The sequence below is a fragment of the Notolepis coatsorum genome, assembly GCF_963971535.1.
Source record: "Notolepis coatsorum genome assembly, chromosome: 5".
In the NCBI taxonomy this organism is placed as follows: domain Eukaryota; kingdom Metazoa; phylum Chordata; class Actinopteri; order Aulopiformes; family Paralepididae; genus Notolepis; species Notolepis coatsorum.
Window position 1 is genome coordinate 134,027,131 of NC_140169.1, and position 26,106 is coordinate 134,053,236.

General features: G+C 44.9%; 1 protein-coding gene across 1 annotated transcript; it reads right to left on the reverse strand.

Annotated features, from left to right (window-relative positions):
- Positions 1 to 1,742: 1,742 nt before the first annotated feature.
- LOC311228760 (uncharacterized protein) lies at positions 1,743 to 24,591 on the reverse strand. Its single transcript, XM_084314703.1, has 5 exons — positions 24,466 to 24,591; positions 18,718 to 18,808; positions 18,130 to 18,266; positions 17,526 to 17,631; positions 1,743 to 4,062 (listed from the first exon to the last, which is right to left on the reverse strand). The coding sequence occupies exons 1-5, from the start codon at positions 24,529 to 24,531 to the stop codon at positions 3,938 to 3,940; spliced, it is 525 nt and encodes a 174-aa protein (XP_084170829.1). The 5' UTR covers positions 24,532 to 24,591; the 3' UTR covers positions 1,743 to 3,937.
- Between the last annotated feature and the right edge of the window lie 1,515 nt (positions 24,592 to 26,106).

Below are 26,106 nucleotides of genomic sequence, written 5' to 3' on the forward strand. Positions count from 1 at the left end.
CTGTCGTCTACTCTAAGCCATCCTAGGTTGGCAAAGTGGGCAGGGGTGAGGTGGGTTCTGGGGTTCAGGTCAAGTAGTAGTCTGACCAGTTTGTTTTGTGATGTTTGTAATTTTGTTTTAAGCGCCTTTGAGGTGCTTTGGTACCATGAGGTGCACGCATAGTCATAGTACCCTTGAATGAGTGCTCCTGCCAGAGTCCTCAGGGTATTCTTGTTTACCAGAGAGGAGATCCGGTACAAGAATCTAGTTCGTTGGTTGACTTTTTTTATTACATTGGATGCCATTTTGTCACAGGAAAGATTTGCCTCTAGGATGGAACCCAGGTAGGTAATTTCATCTTTCCTTGTGACAATATTGTCACCCACTGTAACTGAGAAGCCGTCGGTCTTGCTGAGTTTGTTATTTGAACCGAAGAGAATGGACTCTGTTTTGCCCATGTGTAATGATAGTTTGTTATCAGCGAGCCATATGCAGATTCTGGCCATGGAACAGCTGAGCAGCCAATTGTCCAATTACCTTTCTTCCCTTAAAAAGGAGGAGGCACAAGTCTTGTAATTCCTACACCGTTCACCTGATTTGGATGTAAATACCCTAAAATGAAAGCTGAAAGTCTGCACTTAAAGCGCATCTGTGAATCCCACCTTCAAAACCGCTCTCAAAGAGCACCTACGGGAGGCTGCGATTCAAAACTGGCCCCCGTAAATGTACAAACCCCCCCTCCCTATGCGTGCACCCTCATCCCCCCCTCCCAATGTACAGTCTCCTGCCCCTCGTATGTATATATTTTCTGTTAGGATCTCTGTTTAACAGTACTGTATATTTGCATATTGTACTATGTCACAAATGTAACAGTACTGTATATCTGTATGTCATAAATGTCATGATATATCTGTATATCTGTATGTTGTGTATGTCATAAATGTCATTATGAATTGAAAATGGGGGACCCTGATTACAAGATGAAAGTCTTTCTCTGGTCTGCATTGAGCCGTACTGTATTGTACCCATTCTACAATCTGTTAATAAAGTTTTCAATCAATCAATCAATCTTGTTTAATTTCAAATCCAAAATTGTGTTGATGTCTAAATATTTATGGGCCCGACTGTATATTGTGCAAAACACGATTATCATAGAAGCTAAAAATATGATCACTTATTTTGAATGTAATGACAAAAATGTATGCACAATTGTTAACTTTCTTATTTTATTTGCTAAATGTCATATCCATAAAGCTACATTTCTTTCTTCAGCAAGAAATGCATGTCAGTAGTTGTTGTTTGTCTGAGGAAGTCTGTCACCAAAATTACAACATTTTCTGTTTTGTTTCTTATTATATGAACTGGTGTGACAGATCATCAGTAAAAGTGGTGTGATATCATCATGTTAACGTATACTGTTGCACAGGTAAGATGTGACATTGCTTTAACCTATACAGTTGCACAGGTAAGACGTGACATTATTTTAACCTATACAGTTGCACAGGTAAGATGTGACATTACTTTAACCTATACCGTTGACGGCGAGGAAGAAGTTACATGAAACCGAATACTGAATACCATGCCCACATAATCGAGCTAGGGTAATTCCTGAACTTTTGATGCAATATTAAGAAAATCAGAGATACATATAACCTTTGAGTTCAGAATGGATGACAACAGGATTACAGAACATGCTTGTTAGGGATTTACTGTGCCCCCAACTAGCACTATAACCAAAAGTTAAGAACAACACAACACAAGAGTTCTAGCTTACAAGCTGCAGCAGGGAGGTCTCCTCAGAAAACACTGAAGAGTACTTCCCGTTTACAGTAGTTTTATTACAAACATTGCAGATAAAAGAATACATAGAGTTAAACATAATATCTTTAACAATGCTGCAAGTCATTTATCTTGCATAGCTCATGACAGAAAAAAACAAAACATAATAATATTATAGATCATCATTATCTTAGGAAATAGACAGGAGACAAGTTATGACGCCTGAGTGTAATGAAATCCCAATGTTCCCACATGTCACTGTGCTGCACACAAACACTGTGAAGTGAACAGAGAAAGCAACTGGTTTAAAAGTTCATCAGGATCTAATTGCTGAAAAATCAGTAGTTATCACTGTGCAGTATGTTGACAGGGGTCGACTGCTTTTGAAGGATTGCCACAGATCATCTACATTCATCACCAGCCATACATAGAAAGAGATTCTCACATAATTATTTAACAGTACAGTACATATCAGAATTGCTTTTGGTGGATTGTGTGTTGTACTAGCGAAACCTTGGAGTATGATGCAAAATGTCACCAGGTCAAATTCATGCAATATTGTTTTTAACCAGATATTGTCTACCTTGAAAAGAGCTTGAAACTTTGGACCATCTCAAGGGGAAAAAGAGCATCATGGCACCTCATAGATTTCTGACAGTATGCAGGTGTGCACATAGACTATGCATGAACACTCATGCACTCACTCACCAACATGCACACACGTATGCATGTACGTACACACACACGCACGAACACACACACGCATACTGATTTCCCAGCACTGGAGAATACCCCCTCTTCAAGTATTGACAATAACTGAGTATGTGTGTGGATGTACTTTATATGTATATGTATGTATGTATGTATGTATGTATGTATGTATGTATGTATGTATGTATGTATGTATGTATGTATGTATGTATGTATGTATGTATGTATGTATGTATGTATGTATGTATGTATGTATGTGTATGTTGAGGGGAAAAAACTAATATATTGATATTTCTAAGATGTATTTTGTATTTGATATTAATTGGATAATAAGATAAATACAAATTGTTTTTTGTAACCAGTAATTTCTACATTTCTTGTTAGAAATTATTCAATGTTTGACTTACAATGATGCCGTTTTGCAATATATACACATATTCATACACAAATACATATCACAATAATTACATGGTAACATTGAAGATCCACAACTGAAAACACTGTGTCCAGTATTTCATCCAGTATCATAGTATTTCCAAAAAAGTATAATGGTATTACCATGTTATTACCATTGGTAACTTAATTTAAATTGGATATACCATTGTATTATTTAAGTGCAAGTATATACGTGCAAAAGTTACACCATGGTGATACAGGACTTTTACCATGGTAATACCATGGTAAATATACAATGGAAATTACAATAAGAAATGATCAAACTGCCATGATACTTTTTTGTAAGGGCAGGTACACATAGATGTTTAGACTTTAGAGACATCAAATCTTTATAGAATAGGCTGCTATATGGTCAATATAATGCCCTTGAGACAAACTTAATTCAATTTATCTACACATACAATAACATACTGATACATTCAATGTATCCATGCTCTTGCATAAGTTATCAAAAAAATAAAAATTACATTACATAATTTAATTTGGCAAGATAGCCTAGCTTAGCACAAATGAATGGAAGCGGATATGGATCAGCTAGCCTATAGCTTAAAACTCCAGGAGAGATGTTTTTGGCCAACAGCTAGGCTAGCTGTTGTCATAGATGTCTAGATGTGTCTAGATGTAACAGTACTGTCTATCTGTATGTCATATATGTTATGATGAATTGAAAATGGGGGACCCTGATGTAAACAAGACGAAAGTCTTTCTCTGGTCTGCATCCCCTTAACAATTGTGTGTATTGAGCTGTACTGTATTGTACCCATTCTGCAATCTGTTAATACAATTTTCAATCAATCAATCAATAGCTGATTCGTGTCCGCTTCCATTCATTTGTGCTAAGCTAGGCTAGCTTGCAGTCGGATAGCTTTCTACTCAACGTACAGAGAGGAAATGGGTATCTATCTTCTTGTCTGACTCTGGAGAAAATGGTAAGTGCATTTCCTTCAAACAAAAACTCCTTACAAAAAGGAAGATTAGGTCTAACAGTCTTCTATATTGGTTCATAATATACTTAATTTGAAGCATTCTGTTGGGCCAGAGTGTAGCCTGCATCATCTTTTCTCTTCATGTTATAGATTAGAAATGCAGCCAGTGCTACAGCAAACACCACGCCTGCCACACTTCCTGCAATAACACCTGCAAATACATAGAAAACAATGACTTCAGATTACAGCAGTAACAATACTCAAATCCAATAGAAGAGAAAAGAAGAGAAGAGGAGAGAATAGAAGAAGAGGAGAGAAGAGGAGATGAGAGAAGAGAACAGAAGAGAGAAGAGAAGAGAGAAGATAAGATGAGAAAATAAGATAAGGAGAGAAGAGAAAATAAGGAGAATAGAAGAGAAAATAAGTTAAGGTCTGTAGTTCAGACTACAGCATTAACACTTTGAGTGCCAACGACGAGAATTCTCGTTATTTCATGCCAACCGTTCAGTGCCAATGACGAGAAATCTCGTTATTAATTGTTATTTCTTTTATTAGCGATTTCCATTCATTTTTCATCAATCTAGCCTCACATTACCACTGGGACTCTCTCTGAGCTCGAACAGGGAAAATACCGCCCCCTATCGTCTCCCGGATGATAATGCACCCATTGGATTGGACTGAATGAAAACGCATGGGGAAAAGAAAATCCGGAATCCGCATTTGACTTGTCAGGCATGTAATCCGAGCCGATTGCAGTCTTTGTGGTCCCTCAGAACAGCGTGGAATATGTGTTTCAAGCACCCAGCGTTGGATCAATAAACGCAATCGATATTTGGAATGGCGATCAGGAATTGGAATAATCTTTTTGGAGAACATCTGATCTGAGGTAAGGAATCTATTTTACCAGTCTTGGGGTAATCAGACCTTTTTCACAGATATATCAGCGTGTCCCCTATGTGTGTATGTGTGTGTGTGTGTGTGTGTGTGTGTGTGTGTGCTGATCAGGAAATAAGATAATCGATTTTTCAGCCCGCTTCTCTAGCGTACATAAGTACACATATACTATAGATAATCTAGCGTTTATTTGAAAACGATTCATAAATAGGCCGAAAAATTACAACGTTTTTTGTGTATTCCAGTAAAGGGCGATTCTTGCAGAATCTCTTTTTTCTTCTGGAAATTTCCAAAAACTAGCGTTTTTCAAAATGGTATAAAACGGAAATGTACAGATGAAAAAACTATCCGTTTCGACAATGTTGACTGCAAGCAAGTCATTGATAAGCGACGGGCGTATTAGACACATAGCCATAATTTAAGATATAGTTTATGTGTTCGCAAATGTGCTCGCCCTCTCATTGAATAGAGCGTTGGCACTCAAGCGCTAAATCGTGCGCCCCCTGCTGGCACTCAAAGTGTTAACAATACTCAAATCCAGCAGAAGAGAAAAGAGGAGATAAGAGGATGATAATAGAAGATAAGAGGAGAGAATAGAAAAGGAGAGAAGAGAAGAAAGAAGAGAAGAGAAAAGAGAAGAGGAGGATAAGGGCTTGTGTCCATAGCGGACATTTTTTTCAAGGCGGACCGCTTTGAAAAAAAGAAAAAAAAAGCTCCGAGCGTTTTCCTGGGTCTCGCGACTGCCGCGGCTCCGCCCCTTCCTTGATGTTGATTACCTTGATGAGCACGCTCCTTTCCAAAAATTTTACTAGTTTCAACTTTATGCGCTGGAAGCGCTCCGCCCAAAAACGCTGCCGCCGAGAGCTCATAAATGCGAGGCGCGGCGCTGGGAAGAGGAGCGCGCCTGTCGCGCCTGTAGCATAGAAATGAATGACAGGAAGGAGCTGACTACTAGGGATGCCCCGATCGATCGGCCACCGATCGTTATCGGCCGATAATCAGTATAAATATGCGATCGGTGATCGGTGATAATGCTTTATTTTCGCTGATCGTCAAAACCGATCTCACTCGCTGAGTTTTCTGTCTCAGACACCGGGAGCTGCACACACTCACTCCCACACAGTGGTGCGGCGTCTGCTCCTCCCTCCAGCCCCTCCCGCACGCGTAATTATTTAAGGTAAGCAACTTGCGTCTAGCCACGCCCCCGCGGAGCCCTGCCGCGGCAGCATTATGTAGCAGTAATTCCCCCTCTTTTAACATCGACGGCTAGCTCAACTGGTTCGCCGCCATGCTGTGGATCCTGCGGTGCGTTGGTAACAAGTTCGAATCCCTTCAATTTTTTTTTCTTTTTTTTTTTAATGTGCATTCTTTTAACGTGCATTCTTTCGCCGGTTAAGTTTAGGCATTGTTTCGGAGTTGGTTAAGGTTAGTGTAACTGAGGGGTACAATTCCCTGACTGTATTGATAAGTATGGTATCATTAAACCACTACCGCTTGATGTACTTTAACTTCTGGCCATACAGTACACGATATCTAAGTATGATGAACACTTTCCCACATATGAAATCAGGTCCACACAAATATAACAGTCGAAGGTTTAATATAGCAAAAGGTATATACAACATTCACTTAATTACATTTATGATTTGAATGCACTTGTAAGGCAAATGAGTATTCGTAGGCAAATCAACACTGAATGTCCAATCTCTGGTTACGCAGGAAGCAAGTATACAACCTGGTTCTTTAGGGAAACTATAGCGATGGTACTTAAGGATTATAGCGGGATACTAAAGGGGTCCTGCTGGTTGTAAGTCAGTAAGGGGGGGGGGGGTTTGGAGAGCCGTCAGCTGCATCCCATCTGGCCAACGATTCCTGGGGAGAATTCAGGTACAGAAAACAGTGCCCGTAGGATCTTGATCCACAGATGAATACACTTGGGCCCTCTTGTAGACGGTAGCTGTAGGTCCACAACGAAGGAGAAGCGAGGCGGCCTCGGTCTGGGATGAGCGCCGTCTCACCTGGGCTCCTCTCGGGGTAATTCCAACACTCACTGGTGTTGGCTGTTATCCGCTCCACAAATCAAAGCACCCAAAGCAAATAGATATTCCATGCCGTATAGGCTCAGCAGTCGTCCGGGTAGGTAATCCAATGTGCAGGTCCACTCGTCCTCGCCCAGAACTCCTCGGATGAAAGCACCACGCGTGGTCTGCCCAGCCTGGTTAAGACTCTAGATAACGCGAGGAAACGATGGGGGTGCTGCTCACTTTAGAACTTTAACCGAACGATGCACCATACATAATAGACTATTATTACTTAATAGAAATACGTCCCACTCGACGGTACAGTGCCAAACTATGACAATTCAGCTATGAATTTACACGAGGTCTCAATGCCTATTCTGGGGCCAAAATAGGCCATACTGCACCACACGTGGGTCGTGGGTGAGGCTTCACGTCTGTTACTAGGTTGGAGGGTAAAGGACTAATGGACTAAAAGAAAGTTCTACTTTACTTGCGCCCTATTTATATGCACAGTGAACAAATAGTACCATTCGTATTTCGGTAGCCGTATTCCTACGCAGAACCGGGGCTAGTTGGGACATGTTCGTCGGCACTATTGAACTTGACTCAAGGGGCCTGTCTGCTGGCGCCAGGTTCTTGTCCAATGAGAGAATGAACTATTATGGGCTGTAGTAGACTAAAGGGATATTCAGTGTATATGTACAAAGAATATACAAGGGATATCAAACGATATACAAATACTATTAAATATATATCCATAAATAAATATATATATTCGGTTTAATCTGATCCTTCACAACAGCCGCCCCCTAATTAGTCCCACCTAATTAGCTAAGCAGAGACAGATTAACCGCACTGTCTACCACTCAAGGTCCGCTGTAAGGGTCAGTCAACTCACAAAGTCATGGGGTCATGGTCATCATCGATAGTGTCTGGGAGTCTTGGCAGTTCTATTAGCCTCGCCACGGGTCGTGTGTAAGTTCGCCCTTGGACGAGCACTTCAGCTGCTCGGACCTTGCCATCGGCACCGGTGATCACTTTGCTTACGCGGCCAGCCGGCCACATAGCTCTGGGTAGTGACTGGTCGATAATCATGACGACTGTTCCTTCTGTCAAATTGTCTCTCTCTTTTACCCACTTCTGGCGGGTCTGTAGAGACGGTAGATAGTGGAGTAGGAAGCTATTCCAAAACTTGTCAGCCAGTACTTGACTGTACCTCCACATTCTTCGGCCGTTCGCTTCTTCAGGCCTGTACATTGTCTGGGGTAGCGCGGGGTCCAGCCGCCCCATCAAGAGTGTGTTGGGGGTGACTGGGTCGACATCTGCTACATCACTTGAGACGTAACCGAGGGGCTTGGAGTTCAATACTCCCTCGATCTCCGTGAAGACTGTCATTAGGACTTCTTCCGCCACAGTCTGGGCCCCAAGCACGGCGTACAGGGCTGTCTTTATAGAACGTACTTCTCGTTCCCAGGTTCCACCGAAGTGGGGTGCGTTCGGGGGATTAAACTGGAAGTCAATCTGGGATGGAGCGAGGTGGGTCTTAAGTTCTGGGCCCATAGCTTGGAAGCTCTCTCTCAGCTCTCTTTCTCCGCCTTTGAAGTTTGTCCCGTGATCAGACAACAATGTAGACGGTTTTCCTTTCCGCGATGTGAATCTTCGGAAGGCCATAAGGAATGAGTCTGTGCTCATGGTTGGAAGGAGTTCGATATGTATCGCTCTGGTGGTCATGCATTTGAATACAATACCCCACCGCTTCTCGGTTCCTCTTCCTTTCTTTATATATAACGGGCCAAAACAGTCCATGCCTGTGGAGTGAAAGGGCTTGTCGCCGATTCGGAGGCGACAGGGAGGTAGGTCAGCCATCCGGGGTATGCTGGGCTGCGCGCGCCACTTTCGGCAGTCTAGACAGGTTCGCTGGAAGCGTCGCACTGCTTCTCTCCCTTGAAGTATCCAATAGCGACGTCTGATCTCCGCGAAGACTCTCTCTGCGCCTGCGTGGTGCACATCCTCGTCGTATTTCTTTATGATCAGCTCTGTGACCTTGTGTCGGCTGTTCAAGACTATCGGGTACTTAACGTCATCCGGTAGGTCGGGGGCTCTCCGCAGACGACCACCCACTCTGATGAGATTATGGGCGTCACTCTCGGGTGCCAGGTGGAGCAGTCTGCTGTCTGATGGGACGGGCTTTCCTCCCTGTAGACAGTCTAGCTCATCGGGGAACGAGTCTCTGGGCTCGTTGTAGTAGAAGAAGCTGCTGAAATGTCAGTGGTGGGCTGAATCTCTGGGTGGTGCCACAGGAATGTCTTTAGCTGCGCACTCTGTAGGGTGAGGCAATCATCTATGTTGGGGTCTGTGGAGGCGACTGTGCTCAATCCACAGAACATAGGTTTCTTGTTTTCAGCCTCCTCTTTACTCGCCTCCCGTGGGGTGGGCGTAGGCCACTCTTCTTCCGGGAGCTTGAGGAACTCTGGTCCGTTACTGTAGATGTTGTGACGGGTGAGGTCATCTAGGGACATTCCCCGGGTGATGACGTCAGCTGGGTTGTGTTTGGTGTCCACATACCGCCAGCTCGCTGCTTCTGTTAACTCTTGAATCTCTGTGACTCTGACTCCCACGAAGACCTTGTATCTGCATGAATCAGACTTGATCCATGTGAGTACTGTCGTAGAGTCTGACCACAAGATTGTTCTTTGCACCGGGATGGTGAGTTCACGTTGGATTAACGTGGCTAGATGCGCTCCTGCTAGGGCTGCGCAGAGCTCTAGACGCGGGATAGATTGTTGCTTCCGTGGGGCTATTCTTGAGCGAGCCAGGATGAAAGCGGTGTGTATCTCTCCTCCCTTCTCTTGGGCACGCAAGTAGGCCACAGATCCATAGGCTACTTCGGAGGCGTCGCTGAAGACGTGTAGATCCATCTTGCATGTCTCTGGCCTCACTGTGGGTGGGAAGTAGCTGCGGCGTATGTTGACGCCTGGGAGTGAGCGGAGTTCCGTCTCCCACTCTCTCCATGTGGAGGCAAGGTGTGCAGGTATTGGGTCGTCCCAGCCCTGGTCCTTGTCCCATAGTGCTCGTACAATCATCTTTGCCCTGGTGGTGTAAGGTAGAATACATCCCAACGGGTCATATTGTCTGGCGAGTGTTCTGTACACACTCCGTCTGGTGGTCGGTATCGCCGTCGACCTTCCCTGCTCCGTGGTCAGGGGTTTGTGTCTATAGTGGAGCGAGTCTGTTTTGAAGCGCCAGACTAGTCCTAGTGTCATTTCTTGGGCTTCTCCTGGGATGGTCGCCATCCAGGTCTTGCTACTGGCTGCCTTGTCCGCGGGGGAGAGGCTGCGCAATACTTGCGGGTCGCTGCTGGCCCACTGCCTGAGATCAAAGCCGCCTTTGATCAGGGAGGCGCGTAGCTTGAGTAGGAGAGCCTCGGCTTCTTCTTGGGTCGAAACGCTTTGTAAACAGTTGTCCACGTAGAAACTGTTCTTCACACTGTGTCGGACCTCTTCATCTGCTGCTGGGTCCTCTGCGACGTGTTTCTGCAGTGCAAATGTAGCACAGCACGGGCTGCATGTGGTTCCGAAGGGGAGGACTTCCCATTGGTAGATGGCTGGGTGCTCATCTCCGATCCTCTCTCTCCATAGGAACCGCAGTAGGGGCTTATCCTCCTCCACTAGTCTCACCCGCAGGAACATCCCTTTGATATCCCCGCTGATAGCCACCTTGTCCTGGCGGAAGCGTAGTAGTACGCCTAGTAGAGAGGGGCCGAGTGTGGGGCCGGGCAAGAGCTCTTTATTCAGATTCTGGGATCCGATCTGGTAGCTGCAGTCAAACACAATGCGATCCTTGCCGTTGTGGCGGACCCCGTGGTGCGGCACGTACCATGATTCGGTCGTCCGATCGGCCTCTTCAATGTCAATCTTCATTACGTGTCTCGCTGTGATTAGCTTCTCAATCTCAGCGCGGTACACACTCTCTTGAGCGGGGTCTTTGGCTAGGCGCCGCTCTGTGTTCAATAGATACCGCTCCGTAGCTTCTTTCGTGGTGTGAAAGGTGGGCATTCCCTCTCGCCTCAGGAGTGGAGTTGCGTATCTCATCACTCCGCCGACTGTGACTCTCTTTGTCCCTTGCTCGAGGTTTATGGCGTAAATGTCTTCTTTAGAACGAATGTCTTTCTTTTCGTTCTTAAAGGGCATTGTCTCTAGTGTCCATAGCCTCTCGACATGCTGCAGGAGAGTGGTGTCTTCTTCTGTCACTCTGGAGTGGAGGCAGCTAGTGGCTGCTGTTTGGTTGAGAGATTTAGCGAGGGGGCCTTGTAGTGTCCATCCTAGGCGGGTCTCGACTGCTGCAGGACAGCCTCTGGGTCCTGTATGGACCCGGTCTATCGGGACTATGAGGTCTGCATGGTCGGAGCCTATCAGCAGGGTCGGGGTGGCGCCGTCTATGAGCGGGATAGGTAGTTGACGCAGGTGCACATATTTATCCATCAGCTTGGCGATGGGGTAGGTGTACTGTGATAGTCCTATTTCTTGGCTGGTGAAAGCATTTGTAATCCTATACCGTCTCTCTGGCTGCCCGCTTGCTGCGATAGTGAAGGAGACATTCTCGCCTTTTATCGTCTTTAAATCTCTTCTTATTGTCCGAATCGTCATCTGGTTCTCGCTCCCCCGCAGTCCCAGCTGGGCCGCAGCGGATGCGAGGAGAAGGGTCTTCTCTGACCCGTCATCAAGGACGGCGTAAGTGTCCATTACTTTATCTTGGTGGCTCAATGTTACACGGACTACCTTTAAGAGCACCTGGGCGCCGCTGCTGCTGGCGGGGTCAATGTACATGACACTTGCCTTTGTGCTGCTCGATGGTACAGGTGCAGGCTTTCTTCTGTTACTGTCGTGTAGGACATCTAGGTGGGCTCCGTCACACCGACTGCACCTCTTCTTTAGGCGGCACTCGGCTGCCATGTGACTGCGCGCACATCGGTAACAGCGCCTGTTGGACTTTATCCATTGACTCACTTCTTCTGCATTCATCTTCTTGAACAGGTCACATTGTGACAGCCAGTGTTCCTTCTCGCAGTACGGGCACACCATCTTCCACTTCTCTTTTCTCGAGGGGGTACTGTGGTTCTTACTGCTCGGTACTGATTCTGATTGGTGCATGACAGTCACTGATCTTCTTCCATCGTTTACTCTCCTAGGTCCCTCTCTGGAGCTTGGTGTGCTCTGCACGAATGTATCCAAGCGTAGGCTGCTGACTTCTCTCGTCAGGAAGTCGGCTAAATCGAGGAGGGATGGTTCGGGACCGTTAGGATCACGGTGGTCTCTTTGCCGCCTAAAGCGCTCTTGTCTGGCGGGCGGCAGCTTCTCTAAAATCCTCTCGACGTTAGAGTTGGCGTATAGCTCGTGCATACCCTTTTCTCGTTGCGCTCCCAGCATCCCTACCAGGGACTGCACTTTTATAGACAGGTCGTCTAGTGAGCGATTGTCTGTTGCTGGGGGTAGGCGGTCAATATGCCTTATCTCTTGGATTACGTAATCCCATATACGTCCATATCTCTGGTCCAGCGCTGCTAGAGCCGCGGTGTATGGGGTCGTAGAGGTGGCATAGGCTAGCGCTATATTGTGCGCTCGGGGTACTTTCAGGTGCTTCAGTAATATTGCATACTTGTGGCGTTCGTCAACGACATCCACCATCATTGTCTCTAAGCACATCCGGAGCTCCGTGTACTGTGCTCGATTCTCATGGGTGAAGTCTGGAAACGTCGGTGTGCCAATGTATGACGCCGTGGATGGCTGGCACATCGGTGAGCGTTGGGAGAGAGGCCTCCTAGGCGAGTCTCCTCTTGCGCCTCTCTGTGGGCTGGTACCGGCAGGGTACCATGGCCCGCTGGTCCAGGTGCTGTTCCTCGGGGCTGGTCGTGCGTCATGCTCACCCGTGAATAGAGTCGGGGGTCTGTAGCGCAGCGCCGCGGGGGTATAGCCTGGGCTGTACTGGACCTCCTGGTCCGGTGGAGTACTGTGCTGTCGTCGGGCTTGGTTCTCCTCCTCTTCCTCTTTTTTTTTTGTATTTTATTTTTTTATTATTTTTTAAACAAACACATAAACAAACATGACAACACACAATAGGATATACAAATACACATATGCTCCAGCTCGTACCCCCCTCTCCCGGACCCCCCATTGGATAATCCAACCATTATAATTTGTTCCTAACCAGACACTACCATTATATGCTGGCTTTTATTCTCTCCACCACTTCTAACCACATTGCCATTTTGGATTCATTGAGACCCAAAATTCTAGCTGTTGATATTTCTTGATAAATCACATCGAGATATGTAAGAATCCAGACCTTACGGCACATTTTTTCCGGTTGAAACCATCTTCTTCTTCTGTCAGGTCCTCTAGATCCTGTAGTCGTTTATTTAGCCTCTCCGCAGTGTATGCTGCTCCTTCCTTGTAGCTGGGTCTCGCTTGGACCGGTCGGGGAAGGGGGTCTGCGGGGGGTATAGGCTCTCTCTGGTGGTCAAGTTCAGGGTCGCTTGGTCGGTTAGGGGATGCTGCCCTTGACTGTTGTCTCGACGAGGCCCTTGAACCCCTGGCGGAGGGAGAGGGTGTTGCCCTGGTGATCAGCTGCTCCATTAGCTGCGCTTGTAGTCTGTCGCGCTCGGCTTGTAGTCTGTCGCGCTCGGCTTCGCGCTGGATGAGAGCGATGTCGCGCTCTGCTTCTCTTTGGGCACCGTCAGCGGCGCGCTGGGTGTCGGACCGGTCTCTTGCCATATTCTCTTCCGTCTGAAGGCGTCTCATCTCCAGGCGTATGTGCTCTTCTTCGCTCCGCTGCTGTGTTTGGAGTCGATCGCGTTCACCCTGAAGTCGATCGCGTTCACCCTGGAGTCGATCGCGTTCGGTAGAGGCTGTCAGGCTGACGAGGAACGCCTGTGACAGCATCCTCTCCGCCTCGCTGGGGGAAGACGCTTGTAGAGGTGAGCCGCTCCTGGCTGTCCTCGTTGGGGAGTCCTGGAGCTCTATCTCCTCGGCGCTCTCCTCATCTTGTTCCGTGCAGGGTTCCACCTCTGGAGGGTTGTCTTCCTCCCGGAGCTGGTCGGGGACTACTTCTTCGGTATTGGCGGGGGGTAAAGGCATGTCTGTTCCCTCCTGGTCCCCACCGTGAGCTTGGTCAGTTACATTAGAACCCACTAGGGCCTCTGTGGTCGGGGTAACCTGGTCGTTAAGGTCAGACATAATTTTACTTTCTACTTTTACCGCGTTTACCGTCTGTAGAAGGCTAGGTAGTTGACTGACAGCTTAATCCTCTAAGTACTGAGGTGCCTGTCGTCTGCGCCGCGGGCGTTCTACGTTAGGAGGACCGTTTCGTGGAGTGTTCATCATAGGCCATTTCAATATTAATAACACTATATTAATATTACACTAGTTACCCTCCGGCTCGAAGGACCAATTGTAACTGAGGGGTACAATTCCCTGACTGTATTGATAAGTATGGTATCATTAAACCACTACCGCTTGATGTACTTTAACTTCTGGCCATACAGTACACGATATCTAAGTATGATGAACACTTTCCCACATATGAAATCAGGTCCACACAAATATAACAGTCGAAGGTTTAATATAGCAAAAGGTATATACAACATTCACTTAATTACATTTATGATTTGAATGCACTTGTAAGGCAAATGAGTATTCATAGGCAAATCAACACTGAATGTCCAATCTCTGGTTACGCAGGAAGCAAGTATACAACCTGGTTCTTTAGGGAAACTATAGCGATGGTACTTAAGGATTATAGCGGGATACTAAAGGGGTCCTGCTGGTTGTAAGTCAGTAAGGGGGGGGGGGGTTTGGAGAGCCGTCAGCTGCATCCCATCTGGCCAACGATTCCTGGGGAGAATTCAGGTACAGAAAACAGTGCCCGCAGGATCTTGATCCACAGATGAATACACTTGGGCCCTCTTGTAGACGGTAGCTGTAGGTCCACAACGAAGGAGAAGCGAGGCGGCCTCGGTCTGGGATGAGCGCCGTCTCACCTGGGCTCCTCTCGGGGGTAATTCCAACACTCACTGGTGTTGGCTGTTATCCGCTCCACAAATCAAAGCACCCAAAGCAAATAGATATTCCATGCCGTATAGGCTCAGCAGTCGTCCAGGTAGGTAATCCAATGTGCAGGTCCACTCGTCCTCGCCCAGAACTCCTCGGATGAAAGCACCACGCGTGGTCTGCCCAGCCTGGTTAAGACTCTAGATAACGCGAGGAAACGATGGGGGTGCTGCTCACTTTAGAACTTTAACCGAACGATGCACCATACATAATAGACTATTATTACTTAATAGAAATACGTCCCACTCGACGGTACAGTGCCAAACTATGACAATTCAGCTATGAATTTACACGAGGTCTCAATGCCTATTCTGGGGCCAAAATAGGCCATACTGCACCACACGTGGGTCGTGGGTGAGGCTTCACGTCTGTTACTAGGTTGGAGGGTAAAGGACTAATGGACTAAAAGAAAGTTCTACTTTACTTGCGCCCTATTTATATGCACGGTGAACAAATAGTACCATTCGTATTTCGGTAGCCGTATTCCTACGCGGAACCGGGGCTAGTTGGGACATGTTCGTCGGCACTATTGAACTTGACTCAAGGGGCCTGTCTGCTGGCGCCAGGTTCTTGTCCAATGAGAGAATGAACTATTATGGGCTGTAGTAGACTAAAGGGATATTCAGTGTATATGTACAAAGAATATACAAGGGATATCAAACGATATACAAATACTATTAAATATATATCCATAAATAAATATATATATTCGGTTTAATCTGATCCTTCACAACAGTTAGGGTTAAGTTTAGGCATTGTTTCGGAGTTGGTTAAGGTTAGAAGGGTTAAGTTTAGGAGCTGTTTCGGAGTTGGTTAAGGTTAGAGTTTGTCTTAGAGCATGGCAATATTCTTTCGGAGTTGGTTAAGGTTATGGTTAAGTTTAGGCATTGTTTCGGAGTTGGTTAAGGTTAGGGTTAAGGTTAGGCATTGTTTCGGAGTTGGTTAAGGTTAGAAGGGTTAAGTTTAGGCGCTGTTTCGGAGTTGGTTAAGGTTAGAGTTTGTCGCAGAGAATGGCAATAGAATGCAGCCAATTTTCCGCACTGCCGCTCTCTCGCGCTGCCACGGTCACATGGGCGTAGTGGCCAATCAGAGAAACGCTGAACACAAGTTGGTTGCCTAAAATATTCACGCCTCCCGCACGCATGTAAACACGGGTCTAGTCTAGTCTAGTGGGACGGGAGGACGGCGTCTCCCTGAGCTAACGTTAACTACCGTTACAAAATGACCCAGTCAACCATTCACTTCCAGTCCAATACATGATGAGGCATTGTCTAACCGAACGGTATCTAGCCGGCCAGCTACCGATAGCTCCTGACATCAACAAACGCTCCAGCAAGTCTAGTAGAGACGTGTATGATACCTCCGCTAGCTCACGTTAGCTGACGCCAGCTCACTGTTCAAAACGAAATGTCCCACTGAACTAAATAGTTCACTGAGGCGCTGTATCAACGTTATATAGCCGGCCAGCAGTAGCCACAGATAGCTCCTGATATCAATGTTTTATAACACTCATTCGATGCGTATTCGAGCTGAGGGCATGTTGTTGAATGTGATCAATAGGGTCCAGCTGCAGCTCCGGTGAATCCTGGCCGTAGCTGCAGGCTACTCGAGTATAGGGTCCAGCTGCAGCTCCGGAGAATCCTGGCCGTAGCTGGAGGCTACTAGAGTACACACAGACAGTGGAGCTTGTTGCGTGGTGGCGATGTCTCGCAGATAATACAAGTACAAGTCTAATTATATAATATATATATTTTATAAAAAAAATTAAAAATATGTCTTTTATATAAAATATTTTTTTTCTTTTTTTTTATCAAAACCGATCGGTATCGGATCGGTATCGGCCGATATGGCTCACAATGATCGGTATCGGTGGCAAAAAACGTGATCGGGGCATCCCTACTGACAACTCATAAAACGTCCGCTATGGACACAAGCCCTAATAGAAGAGAAGAGGAGAGAAGAGAAAAGGAGAGAAGAGAGAAGAGGAGAGGAGAAGATGAGAGAAAAGAAGAGGAGAGAAGAGAAAGGAAGAGAGAGAATAGAAGAGAAAATAAGATAAGGAGATAAGACAAGAGAGAAGAGAAAAGGGACACAAGTACAACTCCTATTTACATGCTACCATATCTACAGGAGCATGTCTGGATCTACAGACATAAACAGATCTCCATCTATATAAACAGAGTTATGCACACAATGAGTGAGTTTGACTTGTATTATGGTACAGAGAACATTTTAAAATAAATAAAGCACTGAGTATCATTAGGAGACGCCACTCCTTTTTACATCCAAAGGGGGTGACTGCCCACCCTTTATAGCACAAGGGATAATGGGCCTTTCACAGAATGTTTAGAATGCCTATTTGTCCTCCATGTCGGACGACAAAATGGTTTCTATGTGCAAAACAACGGTTGCTATGTGTTGATGTATGATAAATATATCCACAGAAATGTGATGATTTGGTGTTTTATGACTGGATCTGATAAACAAGTCACAGTGCAACAGTAATAGCATGCTTTTCCAATGTTTTACCTACTCTACGAATGCACAGAACTCAGGTATTTTCTTTTGAAAGTGGTTATTATTGGTTAACAGGGCAGCCATGTTGGAAGAAAGAGAACTACATCAACATGTATTGGTGAATGACTGCACCATACTTGCAAGGACGTCTTTGTTCTCCAGAAAGCTCTTGCTCTTGCCAACGTCTGCTCCGATGTCATCCACAGACCAATGTGTAACGTCAAAGATCAGATCCGAATCATCCTAAAGACACAAACAGGGACAATTGCATAAGTGATTTTGTACGTTGCCACCTGCCGTATAGACCACTGTACTTCCACGTTACATGGAGCTTGTGAGTGGAAGGGGGGAAAGGGAGTGTGGGGGGATAATATGAATGAATGTTGATTAGAGCCTTGACTTAAGTGGTTGTAGCTACGGCTGTGGCGGTGCTGGAGACATGATCCAATAGACTTTTTTTATACGCCTGAGTCTCCTGAACACGGAGAGACCAACGCCAAGTCAATCTGCACTTTCTCGGCCGAGCTAGTAACTTTTTCACACCTACTCCCCAACCGGCGCATGCGCAGATTGTCCAGAGAGACTCACTCTAATCAGGCTCTAATCAACATTCATTCATTTTATCCCACCACTCTCCCTTTCCCCCGCTCTCTCCCATGAGCTCAAAGTACCGGAAGTGTTGCGGTGGTCTATATGTGGAGGAGACAAGGACTGGCAGAAAAGAAAAGTCATGTTTCATACATGGATCTGATTCCTGGCACCGCCGGTCCCTTTAGCAGCGACGACTGTATCTTCATTGTTGGAGTCGGAGTCCTCCTTGTTCTTTTTCATTTCGATTGTTGAGATTTTGGTGAATCTCGCAGGGGAGGCAGCACTGCCTTATAGAGAAGACAGGGAAGATGGTGTTGTTTTTAACAGCAATATTGACACTAGTGCTGTGATGAGCAGAACAAAACAAAACACAACATTTTAAAGCATTGGATTCAATCTGAATCCAATATTGAATCAGCTTAATGAATTCAAATCTTTTCAAATCCTTTCAAATAGTCTAATTATAAAAAAAAAAATGTGTTGGTAAAGAATGTATATTGCTTTTCTATTTTCGCTATGTTGTAACTCACCTCTCATAAATAACTTAATATTGAAAAGGTTGAGGTTGAGTTGTAGAAGAGAGTATTTTATCAGTCTTTATAATCCAGTTTTAAATATATATATTTTTTAACTAACTTGGAACCGGTTCCAAAATAGAAGCGGCTAAAACTTGAGACCAACCCTGATGTCGAACCCCATTGGCACTCACTTTCAAAACATGGTACCCAGAAGAATTACCTGGTTCTTCTGACCAATCGCCTGAAACGGAGGCAGAACCATCTAGTTCATCGCTTCCTGATCCATCCTGGTCCTCTGGAGTAAAAGCAAGCTGTATTTACAGGAGAGAAAAGAGCATGATGATGAGGATGATGATGAGTTGTTTATGGGCAGGGTGTGTGAGGGGGGTAGTACAGCTGGACAGCGGCTGCACTTCAATGCCATTTCCTGCCTTATTGTTTGACCTCATGCTCCCTGTTTGACACAAAGGATAGAGGAAACACACAGTGGCATTATTGTCTCAATATAGAGCAACACGTCATCAACTCATGGATGAATCATCGGGTACAAAGTCCAGTGCTATGGAAGTAACCATTAGAAAAATAACAAAGGGTTTGTCACCCCCCCAAAATAAATAATAATACGCAAAATGACAAGAGTCATTAAGGTCATTAAGGTACAATATGCAACCGTCTGTCACTAATAATAATTAGTAGTAGGCCACGGTTAATATTACTACACATATCCGTTAAGAGAGTGAAGACAGAAAAACACAGGATCTATTGTCAACCACAGTATGAGGAAACATATTTTTTTTTTTAAACTTTGGCCATTCCCCTGGCTCTTTTTTGCGTTTATCGCATTTACTCTGGTCGAGAATGACCGACAGAAACAGGCTGAAGGGGTACAGATGGGGGGGCAGCACCCCCTCTAGTGGCAGCTTCAGTTACTGCACAAAAGTAAAAACGGTATTTTTATATACTGTAACATATATAATATAAGTTATAAGTTTATCCTGCTCAAAGCACTTGACTTCACCATTAAACTGACACACTTGTAAATATGTTAATTCTTGTTAGATTGCCCAACTGTATTATTTTCCTCGCTGTGTGAAATACTACAGTTGCGTCTGAGGGGAGTGGCCACTGGCTGACAGTGCTCCCTGCTGTCTCGGGTTTGATTGATTGATTGAATTGATTGAATTGATTGAAAACTTTATTAACAGATTGCAGAATGGGTACAATACACTTGAATACAGTACAGCTCAATACACACAATTGTTAAGGGGATGCAGACCAGAGAAAGACTTTCGTCTTGTTTACATCAGGGTCCCCCATTTTCAATTCATCAGGACATATATGACATACATGACATACAGATAGTCAGTACTGCTACATCTATACATTTATGACATACCAGATTTGCAAATACAGTACTGTTTGTGATACAGAAGGAGTCAGGAAAAGGGAGTATATACATTTGACGTAGAAACTGTACATTGGAGGAGGTTGGGTGGGGGGGGGTTGGGTACACTGGGATATTGACAACCATACTGGGTAATCTACATTGGAGGTGGTTGGGGGGGGGGGGGGGCACACTGTATATACAAGCAAAACTGTACATTGAGGGGGGGGGGGGGGGACACTGTACAAACAAACAAAATTGTACATTGGACTATTGACAAAACCATACTAGGTAAATGACTGTACATTGGAGGGGGTTGGGTTAGGATATTTACAGGGGCCAGTGTTGAATTGCAGTCTCCCGTAGGTGTCCCTTGAGAGAGGTTTTGAAAGTGGGTAGTGATCCACATTCCTTTACAGCTTTGGGTAGGGCGTTCCACATTGATGTGGCATAATTGCGAAACGTGTTTAGTCCCTTATTTGAGCCGAATCTGGGTTTAACATGATTTGTGGAGCTCCCTCTGGTGTTGTGATCGTGGTATTCACTGACCTTTGGGAAGTATTTTGACATGTACATGGGTACCTTGGTCGTGTAGTGTATCTTGTAGACCAGGCCCATTGCAAGTTGCTGTACTCTGTCGTCTACTCTAAGCCATCCTAGGTTGTCAAAGTGGGCAGGGGTGAGGTGGGTTCTAGGAGTAAGGTCAAGCAGTAGTCTGACCAGTTTGTTTTGAGATGTTTGTAATTTTGTTTTTAGCGCCTTTGAGGTGCTTTGGTACCATGAGGTGCAAGCATAGTCGTAGTACCCCTGAATGAGTGCTCCTGCCAGAGTCTTCAGGGTATTCTTGTTTACCAGAGAGGAGATCCGGTACAAGAATCGAGTTCGTTGGTTGACTTTTTTTATTACATTGGATGCCATTTTGTCACAGGAGAGATTAGCCTCTAGGATGGAACCCAGGTAGGTAATTTCATCTTTCCTTGTGACAATATTGTCACCCACTGTAACTGAGAAGCCGTCGGTCTTGCTGAGTTTGTTATTTGAACCGAAGAGAATGGACTCTGTTTTGCCCATGTGTAATGATAGTTTGTTATCAGCGAGCCATATGCAGATTCTGCCTAGTTCCGAGCTGAGGGTTTTTTCAACCTGTAACTTGTTCTTGTCAGAGACCAGCAGGGCTGAGTCGTCCGCAAACAGGAACAAGTTGCAGTCACAAGCTGACGACATGTCATTTGCATAAATTAGGAACAGTAGCGGTCCTAGTATGCTTCCTTGTGGAACACCACAGCTCACTGTGAGGGGGGGGGATAGGGTACCGTTTACCTCCACCATCTGTTCCCTCCCCTCAAGGTAGGATTGCATCCAGCTCACTGATAGACTATCAAAACCAATTGCTTTTAGCTTGTCAATCAGAATGGAGTGATTGACCGTGTCAAAGGCCTTTTGTAGGTCCAGCATGACCATGCCGCAGTATTTGCCTGCGTCCACCTCTTGTTTGATGTGGTCATTCAAATAGAGAAGGCATGTGTCAGTGGAGTGGGATGTTCTGAAGCCAGATTGGAATTCGTAGATTAGATTTTTTTCCCCTAGGTACTTTTCGACCTGTTCGTAGACTATTTTTTCCATGACTTTCGAGATGGAGGTGAGAATAGAAACAGGGCGGTAGTTGCCTGGGTCTAATTTGCTGCCCTTTTTGTGCAGAGGGGTCACCCTCGCAATTTTGAAGTCCTTGGGGACGTGTCCCTGTTTTATGGAGAGGTTTATTATGTGTGTGATGATTGGGGTGATGGCGGCTGCTGAGTCTCTGAGGAATTTGGGTGACGGAGAGGAGACGCACAGATGAGAGAGGAGATGAGAATGAATGAATGGAAACTTTATTTAACAGATTGCAGAATGGGTACAATATAGTATGGCTCAATACACACAATTAAGGGGATGCAGACCAGAGAAAGACGTTTGTCTTGTTTACATCAGGGTCCCCCATTTTCAATTCATAGTGTTCATAGACTCACCAAAATCCATTGCGGGTGAAAATTTGCCGCAAAAATTTATTTCTTTGGAACCGTTTGTGTTCAATTGTATCTGAATCGGGAGATGATCTTCTCTTGTCACAATTGAAATTGTATTTCTCCGTCGAGCAAAAGCTGGCTGGCAGTCTCATTGAATAATATACGCACTCCGAAAGTCTATAAACTTGTGCATAACGGAGCAGAGGTCCCCAACCATCGGGTCGCGGACCGATGTAATATAAAACACTTAATTAGCCGTGCATTGATAATACAATTGGTATCAGCTGTGTACCCCCCCCCCCCACTCCTACCCAACCCCCCCCCCCTCTGGACTCTTTTCGTATCACAAACAGTACTGTATTTGCAAATCTGGTATGTCATAAATGTATAGATGTAGCAGTACTGTCTATCTGTATGTCATGTATGTCATATATGTTACAATGAATTGAAAATGGGGGACCCTGATGTAAACAAGACGAAAGTCTTTCTCTGGTCTGCATCCCCTTAACAATTGTATGTATTGAGCTGTACTGTACTGTACCCATTCTGCAATCTGTTAATAAAGTTTTCAATCAATCAATCAATCAATCAAACGTCTTAATTTTGGCGCGACAGAGTCGTTGTACGAGATGCATTCAATCTAACATTGAAGCTAACCCATATATAGAAATTTGTCATACAGATTTGGAGATGGAGCCAAGTGAGGTATTCAGAAGTTCAAGTGAGGGGCGGCTAGGTGGTGTAGTGGGCAAGGCGCTCGCCATCAACGCTGGAGACGCTGGGTTCGAATCCAGCTCTCGGCGTTGGTATCAGCTTGGCTGGTCGTTCATACTAACACAATTGGCAGTGTTAGGGGTGGGAAAGCTGATGGGTGGGTCCTGGGCGTTGTGGACAGCGACCCCTACAGTTCGGTCGGGGCGCCTGCACAGCGAGGGTAGGATCTGGAGGGAGGTAGTGTGACCTTCCACACGTTACACTCTCCCAGTGAGAATCTGCGCTGCCAGGCTGGCTGCCGGCTGGCTGCACATGTGTCGGAGGAAAGCATGTGAGTATGTGACAGTCTCCGGCCTCCCGGACCAACAGTAGGGGGAGTGCGCAACAACCAGGAAGGGGGTTGGGAATTGGCATAACGACTAACAGTGGGATGGGAGAAAAATCTGAAAAAGGAGGGGGGAAAAAGATAAAAAAATAAAGAAAAGAAAAGAAAATAAGTTCAAGTGAGGTTTGTTTGTTTTTATTTCTTCAGACTTGAAAAGTCAAAATAAAACAATTATTATGTTCTTCTCGTTTGCCTCACGTCTCACGTCATTTTCAGTTAAAGGGTCATTAGAAATAACTTATTTCAAAGCCATTCTAAACAACGAACGTTCCTCTCACGGCGTTCTGAAAAAAATAATCTCAGAAAGGCCGCACCCCCTGCCGATTTAAAGTTCCAACGTGCCTGCCCATAATCGATCTTATCTAATCTTTGAGATATCCAGTTGATGAGGTGAAATAAAGCACAAGTCAAAGGTCATTTCACATGGAAACACAGCTCTGAAATAAGTCCTGAATTTCATCCTATTCCGCACTTGGCCTGCATGGTCTGTCATCCTGTCGTTCCTGCCAATCACCCATGGTTTTCTAAAGGTGATCGATTCTGCATAGAGTCACTCAACCTTTGGTTCAGAATAAATCACTAAGTACTGTAGGAGGTTCTTCTGTACCAATGGATACACATGACCTTTTCAGGTGCGCCACCACATCCCTTTCACTTGATGTCGAGCTTCCTACTCAGCCTTTTGTGTCAGGCATTTTTCATCCCTCCCAAGTAAGCGTTTAGTTTAATGAATTGGGGATCAATTGAGTATGGCCTGACTCAATTTGTATGAAAGTAAATAGTGTGTACACATGTACACAGTCAATGTACTTGATTGAAAAATGTATTAACAGATTGCAGAATGGGTACAGTACAGCTCAATACATACAATTGTTAAGGGGATGCAGACCAGAGAAAGACTTTCGTCTTGTTTACATCAGGGTCCCCCATTTTCAATTCATCATAAGTATTATGACACACACGACGACATACAGATACAGTACTGCTACATCTATACATTTATGACATACCAGATTTGCAAATACAGTACTGTTTGTGATACAAAAAGAGTCCAGAAAAGAGAGTATATACATTTGACATAGAAACTGTACATTGGAGGAGGTTGGGTAGGGGGGTGGGGTGGGGTTGGGTGGGGGGGGGGGGTGAACTGTACATTGGAGGTGGTTGGGTGGGGGGGTTGGGTAGGAGGGAATGTGCTTTCATTCCATTATAATAATACAAAATCCTAATTCTAGACCTGATATTGAATTGGAAGCATGAAAACCATTAAAAGAAATCCAGTGATACCCAACGCTAATAATGACGTCATTCTATATCTGTTCATAGATACCAGAATCAGAAACTACTCATGATGGCACAGTGCACCTTGATAAGCATTTGGGGAGAGAGCGAGAGCGAGAGAGAGAGAGAGATGCCTACGTTAAGACTTGGTTCAAATGTAGGCTACTCCTTTGTAATATTAATTAATTAGCTACTTACCGGCATAGTTAATGGAGGTGTTAAATCCATAGTTAATATTAGAATAGCTATCAACAACAGCTTCATATTTGAGCTTAATTTACATAACCTATTGTGCCCTCTTCCTTGTTGTGTTCTCGAGTTTGCTTCATGTCTCTCGAAACCACGCCCACGCGCACAAGGTGTGTGGCTGAAACCACGCCCACGCGCACAATGTGTGTGGCTGAAACCACGCCCACGCGCACAAGGTGTGTGGCTGAAACTTTCAGGTAAGATTTTTTTTTCTCTTTGAAATGTTGGTTGAAATGTAATATCCTACTGTAGCCCGAAATAGTAAACCCTATATGCAGTTAGAAGTAGGATCATTGACTTTTTGTGCAGCTCTTTATAAATTAATTGTAGCTTGCAAAAACGAAATTAAGCTAAATAAAATAAGCATATCCTTTTCCGGATAATCACTCTATTGATCAGTTATTCGCAAGTATATGCTATCAAGCAGCACCATCATCTCGTCTTCGTTCACATGTAGTAGGCGAGTATAGTTGAGAACAGTATCAACACAAAAGTGCCTTTAATAAATTATCAGTGGAGCACTTTAGATGTATTGTTTGTTGTTGTCCTGAAATAACCAAACAATTTTTTTAAAGGGCCATTATTATATAAAGACAGGCATGGCCCTCTCTATCCTAAAGGATCATTATAAAGACTGACCTGAGTTTTCTCTTTGGCTTCAGTTCTTGGAAGTTCATCTGCAAAGTTATTCCCTTTGTCAGCTTTTTCTTTGCTTCTTTTTTAATGTTCTCTCTCATCAAGGTGTGCCAACATTGATTGATTGATTGATTGAAAAGTTTATTAACAGATTGCAGAATGGGTACAGTACAGTACAGCAGACCAGAGAAAGACTTTCGTCTTGTTTACATCAGGGTCCCCCCCCCCATTTTCAATTCATCATATGACACACACGACATACAGATAGACAGTACTGCTACATCTATACATTTATGACATACCAGATTTGCAAATACAGTACCGTTTGTGATACAAAAAGAGTCTAGAAAAAGAGTGTATATACATTTGATGTAGAAACTGTACATTGGAGGAGGTTGGGTAGGTGGGGTGGGGTTGGGTGGGGCTGTACATTGGAGGTGGGGGGGGGGGGTTGGGTAGGGGACGACGACACTGTACACTGTACATTGGAATACTGACAAAGCCATACTTGGTCTTTACTGTACAACTGGGTTAGGACATTTGTAGGGGCCAGTTTTGAATTGCAGTCTCCCGTAGGTGTTCTTTGAGAGTTTTTGAAAGTGGGTAGTGATTCACATTCCTTTACAGCTTTGGGTAGGGCGTTCCACATTGATGTGGCATAATTGCGAAACGTGTTTAGTCCCTTGTTTGAGCAGAATCTGGGTTTAACATGATTTGTGGAGCTCCCTCTGGTGTTGTGATCGTGGTATTCACTGGCCTTTGGGAAGTATTTTGACATGTACATGGGTACCTTGGTCGTGTAGTGTATCTTGTAGACCAGGCCCATTGCAAGTTGTTGTACTCTGTCGTCTACTCTAAGCCATCCTAGGTTGGCAAAGTGGGCAGGGGTGAGGTGGGTTCTAGGAGTCAGGTCAAGCAGTAGTCTGACTAGTTTGTTTTGAGATGTTTGTAATT

What these genes read in the sequence shown, in the direction of transcription:
- LOC311228760 (XM_084314703.1), bottom strand. Translation starts at nt 24,531, where the DNA reads ATGAAGCTGTTGTTGATAGCTATTCTAATATTAACTATGGATTTAACA. An exon ending in CACCTCCATTAACTATGCCG is followed by an intron (nt 18,809 to 24,465) that starts GTAAGTAGCTAA and finishes CTGTAAATACAG; the next exon opens with CTTGCTTTTACTCCAGAGGA. An exon ending in CGATTGGTCAGAAGAACCAG is followed by an intron (nt 18,267 to 18,717) that starts GTAATTCTTCTG and finishes CTTCTCTATAAG; the next exon opens with GCAGTGCTGCCTCCCCTGCG.